Source organism: Eleginops maclovinus, chromosome 4 (genome assembly GCF_036324505.1).
Source record: "Eleginops maclovinus isolate JMC-PN-2008 ecotype Puerto Natales chromosome 4, JC_Emac_rtc_rv5, whole genome shotgun sequence".
NCBI classification, from domain to species: Eukaryota; Metazoa; Chordata; class Actinopteri; order Perciformes; family Eleginopidae; genus Eleginops; species Eleginops maclovinus.
Genome location: NC_086352.1, coordinates 7,459,433 through 7,481,237, shown reverse-complemented (window position 1 = coordinate 7,481,237; position 21,805 = coordinate 7,459,433). Strand labels below are relative to the sequence as shown.

Genomic DNA, 21,805 nt, shown 5'->3' with positions numbered 1-21,805 from the left:
TCGAGCTCCTTATAGTGATATGATACTGACCTCTAATAAACTGTAGCGTCAGAAGAAAATGAACAGTGTTTTCTGCCTGCCGGTTGCTGAAGAAGACAGTCAGCCACATTTAAAGAGGCCCTACTGTGCTGTTTGGACCCTTCCCTTTCCTGTAGTGTCTCATATAGGTTTTAGTGCATGTAAATGGTCTGCAGAGGCCAGAATCCCTGTGTTCCCTTCATTGGACTCCATTGTTCACTATGAAACGCTTGCTCTTCTATTGGCTAGCGCTCCAACACATTGTACGTGATGGGCTAAGGGGCGTGGACATGTCTAAGTGGTTGACCAATCACAACAGAGCCTGCAGCACAGGCAGTATGAGAAACATAAAGAGCTTTTTGAACATTAAAGCATGGAGACATGTCCCAGTGAAGGCAGAACATACTGATATGAACCTGAAAATATGCTGTTGTGGATTTTAAAATGTGTGTTTTCCCTAAATAGAAACTGTAGTGAAAAGGGCGCTTAGTCCCTAGAACCGGTGGCTTAAGCCTTTTAGTCCACTTGAACATGACTAGGCTCAATTAAACACTACCATAATTCAGAGTGAGTGAAAACATTAGGCTGTGTTTCTGCAGGGCTGACCCCTCTTAGTGGACTCATTAGTCGTTTTGGTCTCAGTTAAATTTCTTTAGCAGATTAAAGTGTTTTTTTCATGCTGAATCATTCATTTCATGAGCACATTAAGTGGTGCTTTTGCTTGATTCTTTGCAGGAAAACCCCCGTGTTGTTCATTGATTTATTGACAGGTTCGATAAAAAAGAATCTCCTTAGTCGAGGACACTTTAATATTTCACAATTTTATTTACAGAACTTTAAAAAATGACATTTACAGTGTTTGAAAACAGATGAGAATGACCTGACACTGAGGAACAGAAGAGACATATTTACATGGAGTGAGAGGTGAGCCCATTAGCTCCACACAGGCTCATTAGAACAGAGGACACAGAGCTGCTTCTGCAATGTGAAGAACGATAATGAGCCAGGGAAGAAATGCCAGCCGAATGCACAGGTTATCTCCAACACGGGAAACCACACATGCGTGCTGGTGCATCTGTTTCAATATTAGTCAACATGGAGATTGTTATCTCTGCATTTCCTGAAAATGATGCAGCAGTAAGTGATGACAGGAAGTGGAATTGCACCTCTCTCAGGTCTCTACCAGTTCCAGTTTGAAGATAACGTAACTGTTATTTTATAAAGTTAACAACATATGAACTTTGAATTTAAGCCAGGGTGTCATTTAACGTAATCCTTAAAGGGATAGTTCAGATTTTGTGATTAGTGAGGTACTTACCCACAAGTATAACCTTCAAAACAAACCTACTAAAGACTCACTGGAATAAATAATGATCAGTATAAATTCTCTAATCTTTTACCGCTTGATTTCGCGGTCAGACTTTTTTCTATCGGGAACTGACACTTTTTTCCCCGAGAGACACCAGTCTATTGAGAAAATGAGTAATTTCCGCTCGTAGATCAGACAGTATTTTCTACTTTACTGCAGCCTGGGATTTGTTTTTGTTTTTGTGTGACTTCTGTGTATCTAAACTAACCCTTTAAAACACCAAAGTGACATAACAAGTGCTTAAAATTAGCACCAGCAGACTCGCTGCACTCACCAGCCACTTCATTTATCGAGTGGGTGGAACGTTTTTGAACACTCTTAGCCATTTGTGTGTTGGACACAAAGTGCTGAAATTGGTGGTTTTGAAGTGACTAGATAAAAGATTCAGCTCCTGTCAGTAAAGAGCTGTCTCGTGGTGAAGTAGAGAAGTGAAAATATTTAAAACATAGCATACATTTATTGGATAGTGATCATTTTAGGTGTTCTTCTACTCCTGTCATCTACTGATTTGGTACCTCATACAACCCCACAGAAGAAATCTGCACTGTCCCTTTAAGATAAATAATTCTCTTACAGTTGTGTCTTTACTCAGTGTAGGGGGAAATATACAACCTAATAACCGTTGAACACATCCACAAGGCCAACTGTCTGTCGTCAATAAAAAAAATTCCCTTCTGTGTGATCATGCTTTCCCTCCGCACATAAATACCAGCCTTCAGTCGCCTTTTGTTTCTGGAGTCCCCATTAAAAGCTCTGCAGCCATGGTTACCACTTGACCCCCCATTGACACATTTACCTTTACAATAAGGGGGTAGTAACACTGCTCTGCGTGTGTGTATGTGTTTGTACTCCACAGGAAACCAAACCTATCTATAAATCAGCAGTGAAGTCGAACCGAGCAGACAGACTTCTGATAATGACCGGCTCCTCGTCACCGCGCACAGATCCATCTGCAGAGCGCTCGACAGGAGAGTGATGGAGACGGATCTGATGCTCTGTGTGGGTGGAGTCGTGGCTGGTGTGAGGAAGAAAACACTTCCTGCCGGTTAGCAGATGGGATGAGGACGTGTTGTGCAACGAGCTTGTGCAGGCGAACGTGCCAAGAACACAGATCTTCAATCTTCAGGGAGTGAAGAGGGCAAAGAGCGTCCGGACGTTTCCTCCAAAGCTTCAGATGTAAAGAGAGCCGTCAGCGGGCCCCACGTATCCGACGCCGATCAGAAGCACATCTATCAGAGTCCAGATGCCCAGGCCGCCGAAGCTGAACAGCTTTCCCAGCCCCTCTCTCCACTGACCCAGATAGAAGCGATCAGCCCCAAAACCACCGAGCGTAATGCTGCAGAGACAAGGGAGGAAACGTCAGAGATGCTATTGGAGCACACACTGAATAACCTCCTTTTGTACATTTCCAGCATCTACGATGGTCAAACCGGTGTGACATGAGCAGGGCTAATGATTAGTCTTTTAATTAGTTGATCAAATGAGATGAAAAAAGTCCATCTGAGTATTTATATTCCAATGTGTAGCTTTAAATGTATTGTTTGGGTCAGTTGAAATCCTACATCCTACTTTGTGAGGCTAAAAAAAAGCCTTTTCTGTCACTGTTGCATCATAAATAAGTTGCATGCTTATCAATTATGAAAATAGTTGATGCTAATTTAGATGCATTATAGATCGACTCATCATTAGTTCACTTATGGCCGCAGCTCTAGAGGCCGTTGGTTTACCTGAGTGCTAATGCCGTTGACCATTTGTACCCGCCGGTCCAGTTACAATATAGACGCTTCTGAAAACGTCTTTTACCTGCAAGAGAATACAAAAGATAAGTGGACATGATGTGCAAAACATGAACTCAACAAACAAAAGACGACATAAATAATCATAGGTGGAAACATGTATATTAACGAAGTAAAAACATGAAGAGAAAGGATATTTTGGTTTGAGGAAAAAGGGTCGTTTGGGGAATTTTAACTGCCTTACTATTAGGAAAAGACACCATGCAGGCGCTACAGCAGAGTGTTTCTCTCCGTACCTAAACAGTGCACGTGGTCCAGCACTTCGCAGGTGGCGTTGTAGCGTTTGCGCGGGCAGGACACGGTCATACAGCTGGTGGAGTTGGAGCAGCGGTACTGGGACGGGTCCAGCTGCCAGCAGAACTGACAGCTGATGGAGAGAGAGAAGTTGGTCTGCTGCTGACCCGACTCCCCCTAAGAGAAAAATAAATCAGGTTGTCAATGCACAGGTATTCAAGGACTCATTTTCATTTCATTCAACTAAGGATTTTAATTTCGTATACATTACTGTTTATATTTTAGCAAAATGTGCAGTTTTAGTAAAACTTCTTATATTTATACATTTTTAAAATATGTTTTATTTTATCTTTTTTTGGTCTTAATATTTAAACTTTGTTGATATTATTTTTATTATATTTTTTATGACACATTTTAATTGAACTTCTTATTTGTTCATATTTAAAATCTATCTTTTATTTTAGGTTTATTTATCTTCATTTCATTTTATTTCTTGAGTTTATATAAATAACTTTATTTATTTTAGAGCACATTCTTTCTTTAAGTTCTCCTTTTATATGAATCATTTATGTTCCTGTTTTTACTTTTTTCTAAAACAGAGCAACTAAAGTCATTTGATTGATTCTACTTTCTTACTACACTACTCAACCGTTTGTCTTAGGGACTTTTGTGAAGCGTCATTACCCCTCCCTCCCCTTTCTCTCCCTCCATACAACACAGATGAATTGCTACTTACTATACAGTGAACTCCTTTTCTGGGTTTGCAAGTGAAGGAAGCAGCTTTTGCGTAGGTGCAGTTGTGTTGGAAGTTGCAGTGCATGCAATCCGCTGGCAGGCGCTGACACAAACCCCCGCTGGGACACCTGGAGGTGTAGCTCTCCTCATCTGCAGGAGAAACTGCACAACGGGAAGCAGTAGGTTGAAAAAGTGTTTGCAAGAATAATCAACGCAATGCAAGATGTACAGATTTGATTTTACGACTTCATGTTTTCTTATGGTGACGGGCTGGGGCAATGCAGTTGTACACAAAACACTCTGGACCTGCAGACACATTTAGGCAGTGGGAGGTAAATTACTAACACTGATCGAGGGTTTTCACTGATTACTCCATTAAAGCTGTCTGGAGTTCAACAAAAAACAACAAAAAGCTGATGTTGCTCTGTTGAAAAGTCATTAACTCTCCATGTATTTGAAAGATTACCGACTATTACTGAAAACTGTCTAAACAAAACCCATTTTAGAAGAATAACTTCTGTATTACATGATAAACAGGTGAAGACATCCCATCAGTTTTGTTAGAAACTGGGATGGACATGTTCCCCTATTTTCTGATATGCTTTAGAAGATTTAATCGATTTATCTGGAAAATAATGTGCAAATGATATGATACTGATATTGGTAGTAGCCGTCCTAGTAGTTTATAACATCAGAATCTTTAGGGGAAATCCCTTTTTATCTCTGGTAGGAAAAAGTAGGGTCTTGTATGTATGTTTTAAATAATCCCACTACATGTTGAGACTTACGTTACCTACAGTACTACTACACCCACTGCTGTATTTCTTTGTAGGTATCGCCTTTAGCTGTTTATTGTTAAATCCAGGTCATATTAATTATGATTTGTAGTTATAAATAACTGTTTACCAGAGACTGCAGCAGGCACCACTGGGCTGGTGATGACAGGTCCATGCTGGGCCTCTCTGGGGTATGGAGGCTCCTGACCAACATGAGGAGAGCTCAGATACCCTGACAACCAGAGAGACAACAAAGAAGATGAACAACCAAAATTCAACTCATCCTTCTGATTAAATCAAGGTCATGACCTCACGTACTATATTTGTATCTCCTGGTATCTTTCAAATATGTGTAATGCTTGATAACTTGCTGTCTATCTACCTACCTCTCTCTATCCATCTATACTTTCAGCTGAATGTGTAAATAAGGTCCACTATCCTTTGCTGCATTGGCGTTTACAAGACATGCAGGCTATGGTTGAATATAAATAAGAAGTTTAGTATATGCTAGCTGATGGTACAGTCACTAGGGACACCTCTTGCAAATTAGCGGGGGAAAAACAACCGTTACCTCTAATATATTGCAATTTAAACCCTACTTTATTAACGATAGTGTGTATGTTATTAGATAACCGTCTGCTCAATCAGCGTTACTCACTCTATCCGATGTTTTCATTTTAACTAGCTAACCTTAGGTGAACTAGCGTTAGCTTCCCTCCGGGAAGTGCGCCGTTGGGTGAACCCGATTTGATGAATGACAGCAGTGGCCAAACGGTGGTACTACAGCTTCCGGGACGTCGTTTTGGCCATAAATACTTTTTGCCATTGACTTACATTGGGAAAGAGACGTCTGTAAATCAACGTATTCTTTTCTTTTTGGTAAAGTAACCACCCAGCACGAACAATTGCATTGTCCTTATTTAAATCATTAGGGTTGAACAATTTCAAAATGCGCTAATCCAGAGTTATTTAATCTCTCCATTCATTTGATTGAGCCGAAAGCAGAGGCATAGGAGGCGGGGCTTAAAACACTCTACTGCGCATGCTCTGTGGGCAAACATACGGGTACTTTCTGAATCCATAGTCCCTCCATTTTTGGCTTCATGCGCCACAGAGAAATTATTGTATTATATTATCATTATACATCTTGATTGAACAAGGAACATGCATACAAATATATTTTTTTCAAAAAGAGGTGAGAGGAGATGCTATATTCCAGATGGTAGCTAAAAGCTACTTTCCATCTGCAGTCCCTGGGCAGGTAGACACATAATAATCAACAAACATTTCACAATGCCTCCCACACTTTAAAAAAACAACCCAGATGTTTAAAATATAAATACTAATACATTTGTCAATATATACATAATAATATATTTAATGTAAACTAACATCTCAAATTAATACAGGAATGAAATCTTATAGGAATGAACGGTTCTCGCAGGCTAACCAGCTAATGCTAACTCATTGGGAGGAACGTTAGGGCGATAACGATAAATATTGGCGAGTCAAAGCTTTAGTTTAATAATGTAACTGTTTCCCTTACCGTTAACACATTGTAACATCAGATCCGTAAACAAAACGAAGATGATCCCGTAGGTTTTAAAGCAGCGTCCTCGGTCCGGTCTCCAGATCTGACAGGGAGAAGCCATTGTTGTATCCAACCAGAGATGCGTTCAGGGAATGTAGGAAAGACGAGTGTCTACTATCCTCCGCAGGCAAGGGAAGAAGGTGCAGCAGAGAGAATAAATAATATACTTAAAGTGTAACCTTTTGTTTCCCTATTTTTTAAAATTATTTTAAAATGAGGTACATGTACCTATCTACCACTAAAGTCGATGTTTTGTGTGTATATACTGCTTGCCTATATAACTGCATTACTAAATTATCCTTGTCATTTCACCTTTCTGAACCTCTGAGCTTAATGTCGTTCACTGCATCTATGATTAAAGGTGGCCACCAAAAGTAATGATATTTTAAAAACGTATTATATCTCCAAAAAAAATATAATGGAAAAAGAGTTTGAAGGCAATATTTAAAGCAGCAGATTTTCCAATTACTGCTGTTCATCATGACATGTGATTCTTCTGAAAGACAACAGTGTTGTGAAAATAAAAACAACACAACAAACACTGAGTCATTTTATTTTATTTCCCGACAGACAGAAAATCAGTGCCGAATTCATAGATCCTTCGTTACGATGATCACATTGTTTTCTTATCAAGTAACTTCCCTTCAGGCATAGGTTATTGCCAACACATCACACACAAAATCCTTTTCCACCCTTCACACATGATTAATGGGCAATTTGAAGTCGTTTCATGCCACTTTTCGTCACATTTGCTTACAGAAATCATCAGTTCTTATCTGATTTCTGCTCTACTACATTTCCTCTGTACCATCGTCACATGTGCCATCCCTTGTCCCTTTATGCCCGTCTCCATCAATAACTGTAGTGGAGTTATCACAGTGTGTACGAGTGTGCATTGTATCTGGATCAGAACTCCTCCTCAGCGTTCGCACAGCGGCTCTGTTTGAGCAGGGTCAGGCGGGCCAGCACCTCGGACACCGACAGCTCTCCGTGGACTTTGTTGTCTCGTGTGCGCACATTGACGCCGTTAGTCATCTTCTCCTTCTCCCCGACCACTGCCAAGACACGAGGAGACACAACAGCTTCACATGAGCCAAGTCTCTCACACACACACACACACACACACACACACACACACACACACACACACACACACACACAAACAAAAACAGACACACACAGCTATCCTAACACAATCCCTGCTTTGTGCCGCTGAATACAATAACGTAGGGTGGTGAGCCACCGTCGAGGTCCATTTGTTTTTCAGTCAAAATATTAAAAAACTAAAATATTTGGACTCATAATTTTTCAAATGGAGAGATTATAGACAGCCACACAGTTCAAAATCGTGATTTGAATGTAAATTGATCTCCAGTTTTATGGGCATATGGATTTTTAAAGTCTGAAGTCATTCTGATGCAACAATTATGTAACTTCAATAGAACTTAAAGCAGATATAATGGAGGAAAACGTTGTCAGCATTGTAAAATATGGACCTAAACGGGCCCAATATTTGGTATGACTTTCATTTAAATTGCCTTTGTTTGCTTATCCTCACTGATGCTGTTACTAAATGCTACGTTGTAGTACGGTATAATCTTTGCATTTTCAGCCACTGAAATCATATATAAAGGATATGTCAGTTAACTTCCTCCCTCTACATTAGGGTTAGACCCCCTAGCCATGAGGGCTGCTAAAGGAAAGCCTCACACAGCAGGGCAACATTTCTGATAAATAAGATTGTTGGACGAAAGGATTTCATGAGCAAAATCCAGCGAGGAAACTCTATATTTTTCCATGTTATAAAATCCTCCCTCCTGCTTCTCTACACTTATGTACACACTCACAAAAACCAACAATACACTGACCTGTGCTTTTTCCAATAAACACACCACACCACAAGATCTAAAATGTGTTGTCATGTTTGCTTTAACCTGCCAAGACATCATTAAACTGTCTTTAAAAACAAACCAAATTCTTCTGGGAGTAACGAACAACTGTAACCATGCTAAGATCAAAAGCAGGGTCACAATCTTCTCGTATCAGAGGTCAGTCGGTGCTCCTAGATATTTATTTTCTCACCCAGAATGAAGTTACACTGGGCCAGCTGAGCGTTGCGGATTTTCTTGTTCAGCAGACAGCCGGAGTCGAGGTCAGCATCCGCCATGAAGCCAGCTTCTGTAAACTGCTTACACACCTGAAAGCAACATTTATGCTTCAGCATTATACAGATCTGAGGCTCTGCTGTGACTGTAGTTAAGATGGGGAAGTAGAAGACATACTTTCTTGGCGTAATCCTCAAAGGAGGTGTTGACGGGCACGACCATCACCTGACGAGGAGAGAGCCACAGAGGCCTGGAGGACGGAGAGACAGACTGTAGTAAAGCAAACTCTATACACGATGAATATATTTAACACCTACTCCTGAAGAAATTCATGTGTGGGAGAGAAACACAGGGATTTTAGCCTTTGCAGACCATTTACATGCACTAAAACCTATATAACAACACCACAGTAAATGGAAAACCCCCAGAATGAAACAGTTAGGAAGCCCCTCACCATTTCCCAGCGTAGTTCTCTGTGAGGATGGCGATCATCCTCTCGACTGAGCCCAGGATGGCTCGATGGATGATGACCGGTCGGGCTTTGTCGTCTCCGTCCGTCCTGTAAGACATTTCATCAGGGATAGATGTCACAAATGAAATACAAGGCCATTGAAATCACTTTGTTTCTACTCTATCTCCTATGGAACAGCTGGAAAAGAGTATTCGATACAAGCTCTATACACCTTTATGAATATAGATGGACGAGACGGGAACAAGAAGTTAGATAATAAAAGAGAGCACATCTTCATGTTCATTTTGTTCATAATGCACAAACTCTGCATACACTCAACTTACTGCCCATTATTTGACTATGTGTATCATTTCTCCATGCTTGGGTTACACATTGAAGGTTTTTTTTGGTTATAAAAGAATGTTCATGTAGTATGACATCTGTTCTTTCTTATCGTGTTGCTTTTTGCACTGTGTTGGATCCTACCTTTTTATTGTATTTGTTTTGGAGCTTGTTTATAGTTGTATTGCCATGATATTCTTGGACCAGGGGTGCTGTGATTGGATAACTCATGCAACAGCTGTCTTTAAGCTATGCTCTTTGCCCTACCCATTGCACTGACGTGTGCACTTGTCTGTCAGAGTGGCTGGGTGAATGCCGAATCATCAACAAATTACCTTCTCAATGAGTTCATATTTATTTATATATATATAGGACTCTTTACCTCTTGAACACATGACTCATGTGAAACACGCAGAGCAGACCCTTCTTATTCATGGCGGGATTAACATGTAACCCTGAGTGCAGTAAAGCACACAGACGCAGCAGCGCTGACTCACCCCACAAAGGTCAGGTCGAAGCGGATGGGCAGCTGGAAGTCCAGCTGAATGGTCGCACACTGGTGGTAACGTCCAATCGCGTCTTTGATCTTAATGTCAATCTGCAGCAGCAAGGAAATCACAAGGACACTTTACAGACCCTTGAGATCAAATTAGTTTTTGCCTTTAGGAGGAATGGTCGAGTTTTCTGACCTTAGGGCCGTAAAAAGCTCCGTCTCCAGGGTTCAGTTTCCATGGCTCCCCAAACTCATTCAGGCTGTTTTCCAATTGCTGTCAAAACATGGAGGCACACGTTTAATATATACTTACAACCCACGGGAATAACAGGGAAATACAGTGAAGTCCAAATAAAGATCCGTTTACACTTCCTCCTGCCCTTTAGCATTTCACAACTGTGCAAAATAAACACTTAATATCAAGTCAAACAGAAGATCAATTATTACCATGCCTCCTACACTCACAGATCTTTAGCCTGGAGCCTTTAACCTCCCATCATGCACCGAGATATTCTTCGAGTTCATAGTATTTATTATTCATTTTATTAAAGAGATGCAGTTTAAATAGTTAATCCTAACAATAAGGGTGACCAAATGTCAAGACTTAATACGGATCCAAAATGCACATAATTGTTCCTGCAAGATGCCCACGAACAGGAGGCGGAGCAGACGGAAAACAATGAGCTCGATGCTGGACGCCTGGCATGAAATAACCCAGAACATGCAATGAGAAAGACTGCCGAGCATGATATCTTTAGGAGGGACACTAAGCCATTTCATTTTGATTTGATGTGCCATTTGCTTTATTATAGGGAGCATTATCTTGTAAAAATCAGTACTGTGTCAGTGAAGGAATACATAATACAACCATTTCTTAAAAATTAAATTGGCTGAACAAAAAAGGCAAAAATGTATCTCTTCTTTTGTCTGGTAACCAACTTTCTGATCAACTGTGCTATATCAGATTTAACATTTGAAGGATTTGCCTAAAACTAAGATGGACCACATATGTGCCGCCGGAACAGAATCAGGTAGGTTTAATGGTGCAGACATAAACACATCAAGAGGAATTAAGTTGTGAAAAAGGAGCAAATTAATTTGGTAAATATGAAGAAAAACATCATAAAGAAATGTTTAAAATATACCAAATATAAAAAAGGAGGGTCAAAAAGAACATGACTAATGAGTCAGAGATACAAAATGTGCGGAATATCAGAATGTAAAGTGTAAAAGCTGTGCAGTTTTTAAAAGAGGTAGCATTGAAATCTACGTTTAAGTTACTTTCCCGCCATAGTTCATCCCTTTCCTGTCCATGGTGCCGTTTACCTTCTCGGCCTGGTTCCACACGGCGATGTCTCCCAGGTATTTCTCTGGACGCGTGGACAGGTGAAGCTGGAAGGAGAAGCCGAACACGTTGTAGACGCAGCGGAGGAAATCCAGACAGCCCTTCATCTCCGACTCGATCTATAGGGAGAAGAAAAGCATCAGAATTGTAAATAATTGACTCATAATTAGCTGGTTATTTCTAAAATGATTTGGAAATGCTGAGGAATGGGCAGCTGAACTAAGGTGCAGAAGATGTGAGGGTCATACCTACATATAGGTCATAATAAGTTATTCTATTTCCCCGTTAACATCTCTTACAAAAAGGAAAGAAAACGGTATTCAGTAAAGGCTGACATATAGATAGATATACATTATACATGAAGGCAAGTGGGCATGTAGCCGTTTTTAGTTTTTATTATATAAATCATTATTTATCAGTTACTTTAGTTTCAGTAATTCTTTATGCTTTTATCTGAAGGAGGTTTTGGGCACCAGGTGATTTGTGTATATGTTGGACACAGGTGGTGGTGGGATTGTACCAGATGAGCATACGTTTTTTTACCGGAGAAACAAGCGGGAGAAACAAGCGGGAGAAACCAGCGGGCGAAACAAGCGGGAGGAACAAGTGGGAGAAACAAGCGGGGGAAACAAGCGGGAAAAACCAGCGGGAGAAACAAGCGGGAGAAACAAGCGGGAGAAACAAGCGGGAAAAACCAGCAGGAGAAACAAGCGGGAGAAACAAGCGGGAGAAACAAGCGGGAGAAACCAGCGGGAGAAACCTTGTTCGTTTTTGTATATTTGGAATACGACCAAATAAAAGAAGGACATTGGACACCATTTTACCTGCGTAAGATTCGCTTTCTGGTGCCCCCGCGGCAGATCAGTTTAAACTCCTATTTAATGTCTGTGATCAGCCGTTACAGTAAGTCCACTTTAAACTCCTCTTCCTGCCCGCTGCCTTTCACTGTATAGTTTATGCATCATTTTCCGTGCTAGGTTTCCAAAGAACAGGTGATAAATGAACCTGTGGCCCGCTCAATGAGGTTGTATCTAACTTTGTAATTCACACGTATCACAACCCCTTGGAAACGCTGGTCACCTGCTCCATGGTGCAGAAGATGTGAGCGTCGTCCTGCTGGAAGCGCCTCACTCTGGTTAAGCCCGTCAGAGTTCCCGAGAGCTCGTTCCTGTGGAGGACCCCGAAGTCTGCCAGCCTCAGAGGAAGCTCCCTCCACGAGCGAGGCCTGTGGCTGAACATCAGACTGCAGGAGGGCAGGGAGTCAAAACAACTGAGGCACGCCTTAAATCCTACATGTTTGATTTACGGAGAGAGAGGGATTCATCTACCAGTGCCCGGGGCAGTTCATGGGCTTCAGGGCGAAGACGTCGTCCTCCACGGGGAAGGAGAACATGTTATCGCTGTAGTGCTGCCAGTGGCCAGACGTCTCCCACAGTTTGCTGTTGTAGATGTTGGGGGAGGCTACTTCCTGGAAGCCTCTTCTCCAGTACTCGTCCTAAGAAAACAACAAAACCCACATAAACAAGGGACGCGCAGCCAGCTGGACTCACACTCAGTTACTTTTTCTGGAGAGCTGAATCATTATTTCTGGCACGCATCATCAACTGCTTCCATGGAAATCAGATCCAGCGGTTTTCATTATTCTTCAAGCAAAACATCTTTATGGCACGTTGAGCTTCTTGGCAGGCAACAGCAGAAGACCGGTTACTGGAAATATTTGGACCCAGAGCATGTGGAACTGAATATAAAACAGTGATCCACCTGGATAAATATAATGTAGCTATATTTAGAAACGTGAATACCTCTCCCATTACAGCCATGAGAAGCCAACCCATCGATAAAACCCGTCTCTGTCAAAAGTTCCAGCGTAACAAGCCGTGATATTACTATTTTTACACAGCGTTCACAGACCAAAGTGATAATGATCTTGCACCATTTCTGTGCAATGTGCTCTCCTTGGCTCGGTCTGGTGCGTGTTGGTGCGTGCTGTGAAAGCTTCAAGATGTCGACACATCTCTGCAGATACTTCACAAACACACTACTTTCTCACACTGAGGTTTGAACAACTTTGGACGCGATGCTTCCCTTACAACACGAGGACATTTTATACAACTTACTCATGGTACCAGGGATTGGAGAGTCCAAAACATGGAGAAGGCGTTAATGAATTGAAGTAAATGTGGCAGCAGAACTTTATCTTGTACCACTCTTACTGTGTCTTTGAATGCACCACACACACCAAAGCAAAATCCTTGTATGTGTAAACCTACTTGGCAGTAAACCTGTTTCTGATTCTGACATAACTTGTGTTGTATAATCTAAAAGTCATTTATCGAGTACTAAATCACTTATTTCTCCAAACACATGCATATTGCTAAAAATCCATCTTTTAAAACACATTATCCTGTGCAATTTAAAGCCTATTCATGCGTTTTAAATGGTGATATTTTAAGTGAAAATGCACGTGTTTGGGAATTAGGGTAGCAGAGGATTAGATAAATAAGACTTAAAACTGTAAATTTAAGTTTTTGTAGAATTATTCTGTTCTTTTCTGATGTTGGTTCCCCCATTTGCTTTCATTTTAGATTCTTTGTTCACCAATGAGGCTTTAGACCCACATTAAGTGATTGATATTCAAATGATCATTTTGTGAGTGACGTATTCCTAACTATTGAAGCTCAGCGCAGGTTCAACCAGGAAGACCGTCTTTATATTTGTCATGCACATATTTCCATCTCGCTATGCTCGCTCCTCCAATCAGTCCCCAGCTCAACCGATCACTTTCATCTCTATCCCCAAAAGCCAATCACAGCGCATCGTTAGACCTTTAAATTTACGCTCTCCCCTCCTGACCTCGCAATCCTCCACCCCTTCCACCTCCCATTCCTCTGAATCTAGGGTTCACATCAAGCTTCAACCACTCCTCTTTAGACCGGATCTCCATCAATCCCTTCACGCCTCCACCACCACCAGTGTTTATTGGCTCGGTTTCCCCCCCCTTCTGATTGATACTCCCACACAACGGGGTCTAATTGCCAAACACCGTTACATTCATCTGTGTGTTCTTGGCAGTAAATCTATATTGTTACATCGAAACGAGTCTCTCCTGACTGAAAGATCTCCGGCCCACTTCAGCCATCAATGGAGCGTATTACCACATGGACACTTAGTGGCTTTCTTAAAATCAACATCTTCAAATTGTCCAATATGACTCAAACCCTTAGAGAAGACTGCTCCACTGCAAGAAAACACAAACTACTTTCTGGAAATCTTTTCATTTTTGGTTCCGATCCTCAAGATTTTATTCTGTTGAGTCTGTCACATAATCGTTTCATGGTTGAAAGACTGACTTAAGAAAGTTCAGGCAATAATTCAGACTGTGTGCAGCAGTCAGGACAGGTCACAGACTTCCAGGAGCAGAAGCTGAACAAAAATATTCCAGTCAGTGTAACTCGCAGCTCATCCTCCTCTCCCCGGTGATTACACATTCTCTAAAGTACAGTGTTTGTGGTCTGCATGTCAATGAGCTGGCTCTCTTCACAACTCCACTGAGCCTCGGGGATTATAAAAGTGTTTTTGTTTATCACCATCTCCCCGGAATACTTCTGAAGATAATTATAATTTGTTTGTTTGCTCATTTTCTAAATCGCTGTTCAGTGATCATGACTCCTCGGAGGAAGATTCGGGAACAACGCCTTTTTTGATGAGATGTTTTCCAAAGCTTGAGGTCACAGAAACATTTGAAAAAACAATGTAATATGAACAATTACTCCTTTAGGAAGGTAAACATACAATCAAACATCATCTCCTGTTGACTTCAGTAATGGTACATGATCATTTTAGGCAATTACGGTACATAAAAACAGGAGGATCCGGTTAAACACTTTACACATACCAGACGTGTTTTAGCAAAACCTATTAGGAGAGCAGTACTGTGGCGCTGATATTGTACGTACGATATATCAACGTAAACAACAACGCGGCGTCGGAGCTCCATAAAAACAAAGCTGTCTCTGCCGCCTGACGCTCTATTCGACACCCTCTTCATATTTCTGGAGTAATTATACCGTTTTTGACAAACACAAATATTGTTTTCTGGCATCACTTTGACATTTTACGAGGGACAATCTGCATTTTGCTAGAAGAAGAATGAAATAGGTATTTTCATAAAAAAAAAAAAATAAATAACATAACATTTCAAGATTCACTGAAAAAAAAAAACTCAGGAGATAAACGGTAAATAAAAAAGGAGCCACCGATGTGCATTCGGCCTCCTCCCTTACCCTGATGAACTCGGTGAGGGTGTTGTAGAGGTACGCTCCTCTGGGCAGGAAGAAGCAGCTTCCAGGGCTGAGGTCGTGGAAGAAGAACAGCTCCTGATCCTGAAACACACACACACACACACACACACACACACACACACACACACACACACACACACACACACACACACACACACACACACACACACACACACACACACACACACACACACACACACACACACACACACACACACACACACACACACACACACACACACACACACACACACACACACACACACACACACACACACACACACACACACACACACACACACACACACACACACACACACACACACACACACTCTGACGTTAAGATCCTCGGCTCTGTTGTGATTGGTCAACCGCTTAGAGATGTCCCGCCCCTTAGTCTATCACGACCAATGTGTTGGAGTGCTAGCCAATAGAAGTGCGAGTGTTACATGGTGATGTCACATTCGCAGACAATTTAATGCACAAAAAAACAACACACTACAGGAAAACCCCAACACCAGGACAGGGCCTCTTAAAGTAGCTCTGATTTTGTTTATAATTGTATTGAACATGTTTTACATCCTTATGCCTTTTATTGCTTGGTGTTACAGTGAAGAAAACCCAGTTTTAATTCCTCACGTTGTTCTTCGGGACTTTTTAGAGATGCTCTGCTAAATGAAGCTCTGTGAGAGGGAGAAGCCTCCTAGGCCCTGCTGTGGTGCCCTTGAGCAAGGCACCGGACACCTCCAGTCCCCCCTCCTCATTGCTCCCTGGGCGCTGCACAATAGCTGCCCACTGCTCCTAGTACTAGGATGGGTTAAATGCAGAGGACCAATTTCACTGTGTGCTCTGCTGTGTGCATGTATGTGACAAATAAAGAGGGTTTCATCCTCCAATTCTAAGCCTCAGCTTGGGATCGTGCCACAGAGCACCATCTTTAAAAACAACATGTCACTTTTGTCACCTCCCTCCGACTGCCTCCAGTAGCACTTCTCCAGACTCTGGGGCTGATCATGGATCTGTGTTATCATCAGTGCTGGTGGAGGTGCTGCCTCCTGCAGCTCCCATGCTGGGAAACCAGCTGGGCTGATCACATGACTGGCAGAGTGCCAAAAGAGAAAAAATGAGGGAACACAGCGCCCTCAGCTGGGAGAGAGCAGCATTAATGCCAGATAACAGGGTTTCAGTGAGAAAATCTGCAACAAAATGTGATCATTTGGTGAGGATTTTACCTGAAATCAATAAAACCACAAAACCCCAGAATTTGACGAGAAAGATAACACCAATAATAACAAATCAAATCCACTTAATAGCAATTCAGTCTCCTGTGTCACAACACATACGGCAGCATGTGATTTTTATGCCAAACAGGGTTTTAGTGAGAAAAACTGCCAAAAATATGATGATTTGGTCAAATTTTGAAGGAGGATTTTACCTTTCATAACCTCCAAGTAACTTTTGACTGTCTTTGATTGTTTTTTTTTAGAAAACATAAGATATTTCATGTGATCTAGGTTAGTTTCAGCGTCTTACCACATAAATAAAACCACAAACCAAGACTCTAACGAGGACAAAACTCATACAAAAGCCTCAAAGTAGATGAGCACGCCATCACTATATACCATTATAAATCAGACACTTCCTTTAAGTCATTTCAGTCCCCAGTTTCACAGCACTCATAGCAGCACCGCTTCATTTAATGCCATATAACATGAATTTAGTGTCTAAAAATGTCTGTTTTTTGTGATATAAATACATTTGTCAGTGAACAAATAAATAACCTGAATGTGAACTGAACCTGAATTGTAACGGATGATTCATCTCCCCTAACCTCAGAGCAATTTAGGATTTTGTTTGAATGCTTTCTAATAAATCTTTAGGTTCCTTCAAGTGTTTCAGGGTTTCACTACATCAATAAAACCACAAACAGACCGAGACCCTGACCAGGAGAAAGTCCTTCAAAGACCTCAGAGTCAGTCATCATATCTTCCTATAACAAATTAGAGTTTGACTTTGACTTTTTGTGTGTCTCAGTCTCGGTCACGCTGGGTGGGCTTGATCCTGATGCCTACAGTGACTCACTTTGCCGATCTTGCGGTGGTCTCGGTTCTTGGCCTCCTCCTGAAAGCGTTCCCACTCCTTCAGCATCTTGGAGTCCGGGAAGGAAATCCCGTAGATTCTCTGGAGCGTCTCCATGTCGGAGCGGCCCTCCCAGTAGGTGGAGGAGTTCTGAGGAGCGAAGAAGGGAATATTGACAGAGCAGCTTTACTTTGAAAACTAGATCTTGTGTGTATTTCCACTGACCTTGTAGATCTTCATGGCTTTATCTTGCCTGTGTGTCTCACATGAGGACCTCTGCACAGGTCAATCAGGGGCCCGCATCTAAACAGGATCCATGAAGTGAGTGAGTTAGACTAAAAAACCCACCATAAATCCTCTTAAATAAATACAAATATGTGTACTTTTTTATGCAGCAACGTACCTGTACACTGTGGTTGTGGGGGTGGTGACCTTCTCATTGAGGATGCGGCACTTGAACTTGTTGTACTGAAAGATACACATTTTATTGGTCTTGCTTTAAAGGTTGGTTGGTTTTTTACCTAATTTCAAACAGGCAAACGTTCAGAGCAGATGGGAAGGCTTTCTCTTCTCTATCACCTTTAACATGTTATAATAAAAAGACTTCAGAAGACTTTTAAACCAGGCTATGTGAGTTTATGGCTGGTTTGTGGAACAGCTCCCTCACCTTAAACATCTCCAGCAGCGTCTCCTTGCTGATTTCCAGCCTCTCGAACGGCTGCTTTTCCTTCACCACAGCCTTACATAAACCCTCCAGGTCCCCAAACTCCGTGCTGGACACCCCCCTGGAAGACAGGAAATACAATCCTGACTCTCTATTACAAATATTTTTTTTATTAGTAAGCATACACAAAAAGAAACTTAGCAAAACATCAAGAATTCCTTTGAAAAAGCCTTGAAATAAGACTGGATCTAGTAAAATGTGTTATATTTGTTAGACTTAACACAGAGTGAATGCATTTGCTCACTTCTGTCCATCCAGGAACATGTCGTAGTAGAAACCATTCTCAATGGGGGGTCCGTAACACAAACAGCCTCCATAGAAGTTCTCCATTGCCTCCCCCAGGATGTGAGCACTGGAGTGCCAATACACCTGCAATACAACATGAAGATGCACAGTATTTATTACTTATGACACAAAAACAAACCCTTATAGTGTTTGGACGCTGTGGAGTGGACCTTTTTGTCATACATGAGACATTTAGGTGTGACTGAACATTAGGGAAGATATACTAATGGGGTGAAAAGTAAAGATTTCCCAATGCAAATTTAGATCATTTGTAGGATTTTTTGTTTGTTGGTCTTTGTTCTTTATGGCCGGTCCTCTGGAATCTAAGCTGCTAAAAGCCTAAAACCTCTGCAAAGCGTACACATGTCCTTTATTGAATGCATTGTTTGCACTCACAGCCTGGGCGTCCTCGTTGTCGAAGCGTAGGATCTCCAGAGAGCAGTCGCGCTCGAGCGGGCGGTCCAGGTCCCACAGCTCCCCGTTCACACGAGAAATCACAGCGTTGTCGGCCAGGCCCTGGCTGAGAGAGAGGGTGCAAGAGGGCTTCCTCAGAAATGCTACAACCAAATGTAAGTGATTTCGATCATCATTATGAAAGAAACGCTGAAACTTCATCCACCAATATGTGAAAAAAGATGTATTACTGCAGTTTAAAACAACTTGTAGAGGCGGAAATCAAAGAAATAACACTGAATATTTACTCAGATTAACCTGTTGCTGGGGGACAAGTACACAAATCTTATGCAGGGTAAATGATCCAGGCACTTGTATTCCAGTAATTCAACATTGTTGGAGCTATCTGTGTAAGATTCGATTTCTGGTGGCTCAGCGGCAGTTTTAGTTTGAGTTGACTTCTATATTTTATTTCTTTGTTTCACCTTTCTCCCTTCCTGTGTTTTCCCTTCTTAAGTGCGTATACTGGGGCCATATTTGTGCAGAATAACATCAAATATCAAAGAAATGAAACAGATACCAATGATTTCGCTGTTACACTATTGGTCTGCGCAAATGAGCGAAAGCATGCTCATGACTGTGTGAAGATTCATAGATTCTTAATAATAACAAAGGGGGGGATATTGGCAGGGATTAGTTGATGCTGTAAGTGGGTGGTCTCTCTGATGGAGCACCGACCTGATGTTACAGGCCAGCTGGTACGGGGTGGTGACCCAGGCTCTGCCCTCCACCTTGCCTCCGTCCGGCAGCTCCACACTGATGGGTTTACCGTTCGCAGCTCTCTCCGCCAGCAGGGCATCGCTCTCCCTCTTCAGCTGCTCGTACAGACCGAGGCGCTCTGCAACATATCCTGGCAACGACTTCTTCTGCAGAGGAAATACAACAAACAATCACAGTCTAGAGATAAATGCATTTAGAGAAAGAGCAGAGCTTTGCACCTTGTTTTCCAATCCAATTAGAATATTCACAGGGACTAAGGTGAATCAAATCTTTGTGATAAGCCCTGTTGATACCCGTGTTTGAACATAGGAGTGTTTCTTTATTTAATCACCTCTTTAACACCCCCCTTTCCTTGTCCCTTGTCCTGCTTCTTCTCCTTCTTGTTCCCGTCACATGACTTGGTTTCCGGGGTCGCCACCTGTCAACAAACAGAGGTGTGTGCGTGTGTTTATTCAGAGAGGGAAAATCACTTCCTTAATAATGTACTTTTCTTTACATTTACTTAACGGATGATAGCGTAAAAATAGGGGAGAGAGAGCATGCAACAGAAGTCACAAGAATGCATTTTTCCAGAGGTGGACTTAAAGTAACGCAGTGTAGAACTGCTCCATGAAAAATACAAGGTAGTGACTTTTCACAAAAGCCCATTTCAGAATAACATGTATCACAATATTACTCACTTAATCACTTGGATTTTCCAGCTGGTAAGGAGGAGTATAACAAATTTAACTTGTGAATTTAATTGTGATATTTATTCCTCATTTTGCCTCAGTATAGTATTTGATATCTTCTTCCACCACATTGCAGCAAGATTGCATCACTATTACTGTCGAGTCACGTTATTATTAGTATTGCTTTGCAGTATTTGAAGTGTGCACACACTGTGACTCTGAGTTGGGAAGCTATTTCTGGAAATGAGAGGGTAAAGGCCCACTACTCATAAAGCTGCAGCACCAATACCACTCATTATACCACACAATTAAACTTCTGTCCTTGATACTACCTTCTTCTCAGCGCGATTGTTAGCCTGCTTCTCCTTGTTGGTGTTTTTCTCCGGAGCTTTCCCACTCTTCTCATGTTTCTGACCCTCCAGCTGCAGCTCCTCCTGCAGACCCCTCCGCAGGTGCAGCAGCCGGTAGCGGAGCTTCTCATTCTCCGTCCTCAGGCTCTCCAGCTCCGGCGTGACCTCCGCACCAACACTGGCATCCCGACCCTGACTCAGCCCGTCCTGGATGGTGGATATTTCTCTTGAGAGGAGCCGGATCTGCTCCTCCTGAGCGGCCAAACGTGTGGCCATGCACTCCGCCATCTTTAAATGACCACTTTAATGTGACAGCTGACTTCCGGTGATATTGATTTTCAAAATAAAACCGCCATTTACAAGAAAGCATGGTTTGTTGAGTTAACACTTCCCAAACAAAATCTGAATTATTTTTGTTGCAAATATTACACAACATTTATGCAAGACTGAATATGAAAGAATAATTCATCATTGTGTGGTTGCCTATATGTTTTATTATATTGGAAATATTTAGTTTTTGGAGAGAAAAATACAATTATATATAAAATACAATAATAATTATAGAAATAAAAATAAACAAATGAAACCAAACAATAATACAACATAATGATAAAATAGTGAAATGAAAAATAAAGCAAAATAATTGAAAAAAATACAATAAAATAATAATAATACACATTTAAAATAATAATAATAGTGATAATAAAATAATAATAATATTATTAATAATACACGTTTAAAATAATAATAATAAAAATAACATCAAAAAGTTCTGAAAGAAATATTTTTTTTTTCTGAACCTTTCATTTAATTAAATGTTTTATTTGTTCCTGAAAATCCTAGAATTCTGAATCAGAACTCAGAAGTCAATTTGTGTTAAACTTTTGATTACATCCCAAACCATTGTTCTCATGTGGCTCTAATCCTCTTCCCATCCCACTTGAGCCTACAATAAGCCCCATGGTGA

General features: G+C 41.4%; 2 protein-coding genes across 2 annotated transcripts; both read right to left on the bottom strand.

Annotated features, from left to right (window-relative positions):
- Nucleotides 1-820: 820 nt before the first annotated feature.
- tm2d3 (TM2 domain containing 3) lies at nt 821-6,632 on the bottom strand. Its single transcript, XM_063882067.1, has 6 exons — nt 6,475-6,632; nt 5,059-5,160; nt 4,154-4,314; nt 3,420-3,594; nt 3,115-3,190; nt 821-2,723 (listed from the first exon to the last, which is right to left on the bottom strand). Exons 1-6 carry the CDS (start codon nt 6,578-6,580, stop codon nt 2,558-2,560), a joined length of 786 nt encoding a protein of 261 aa, XP_063738137.1. The 5' UTR covers nt 6,581-6,632; the 3' UTR covers nt 821-2,557.
- Nucleotides 6,633-7,060: 428 nt separating this feature from the next.
- Nucleotides 7,061-21,137, bottom strand: tars3 (threonyl-tRNA synthetase 3). Its single transcript, XM_063882560.1, is given in 20 exon segments — nt 7,061-7,574; nt 8,602-8,716; nt 8,802-8,874; nt 9,079-9,183; nt 9,915-10,015; nt 10,107-10,184; nt 11,237-11,374; nt 12,336-12,498; nt 12,584-12,750; nt 15,539-15,637; nt 17,639-17,785; nt 17,861-17,883; nt 17,886-17,938; nt 18,039-18,103; nt 18,303-18,420; nt 18,604-18,728; nt 19,041-19,164; nt 19,776-19,963; nt 20,149-20,235; nt 20,821-21,137. Coding segments are annotated over 20 exon segments (2,424 nt in total). The 5' UTR covers nt 21,127-21,137; the 3' UTR covers nt 7,061-7,425.
- Between the last annotated feature and the right edge of the window lie 668 nt (nt 21,138-21,805).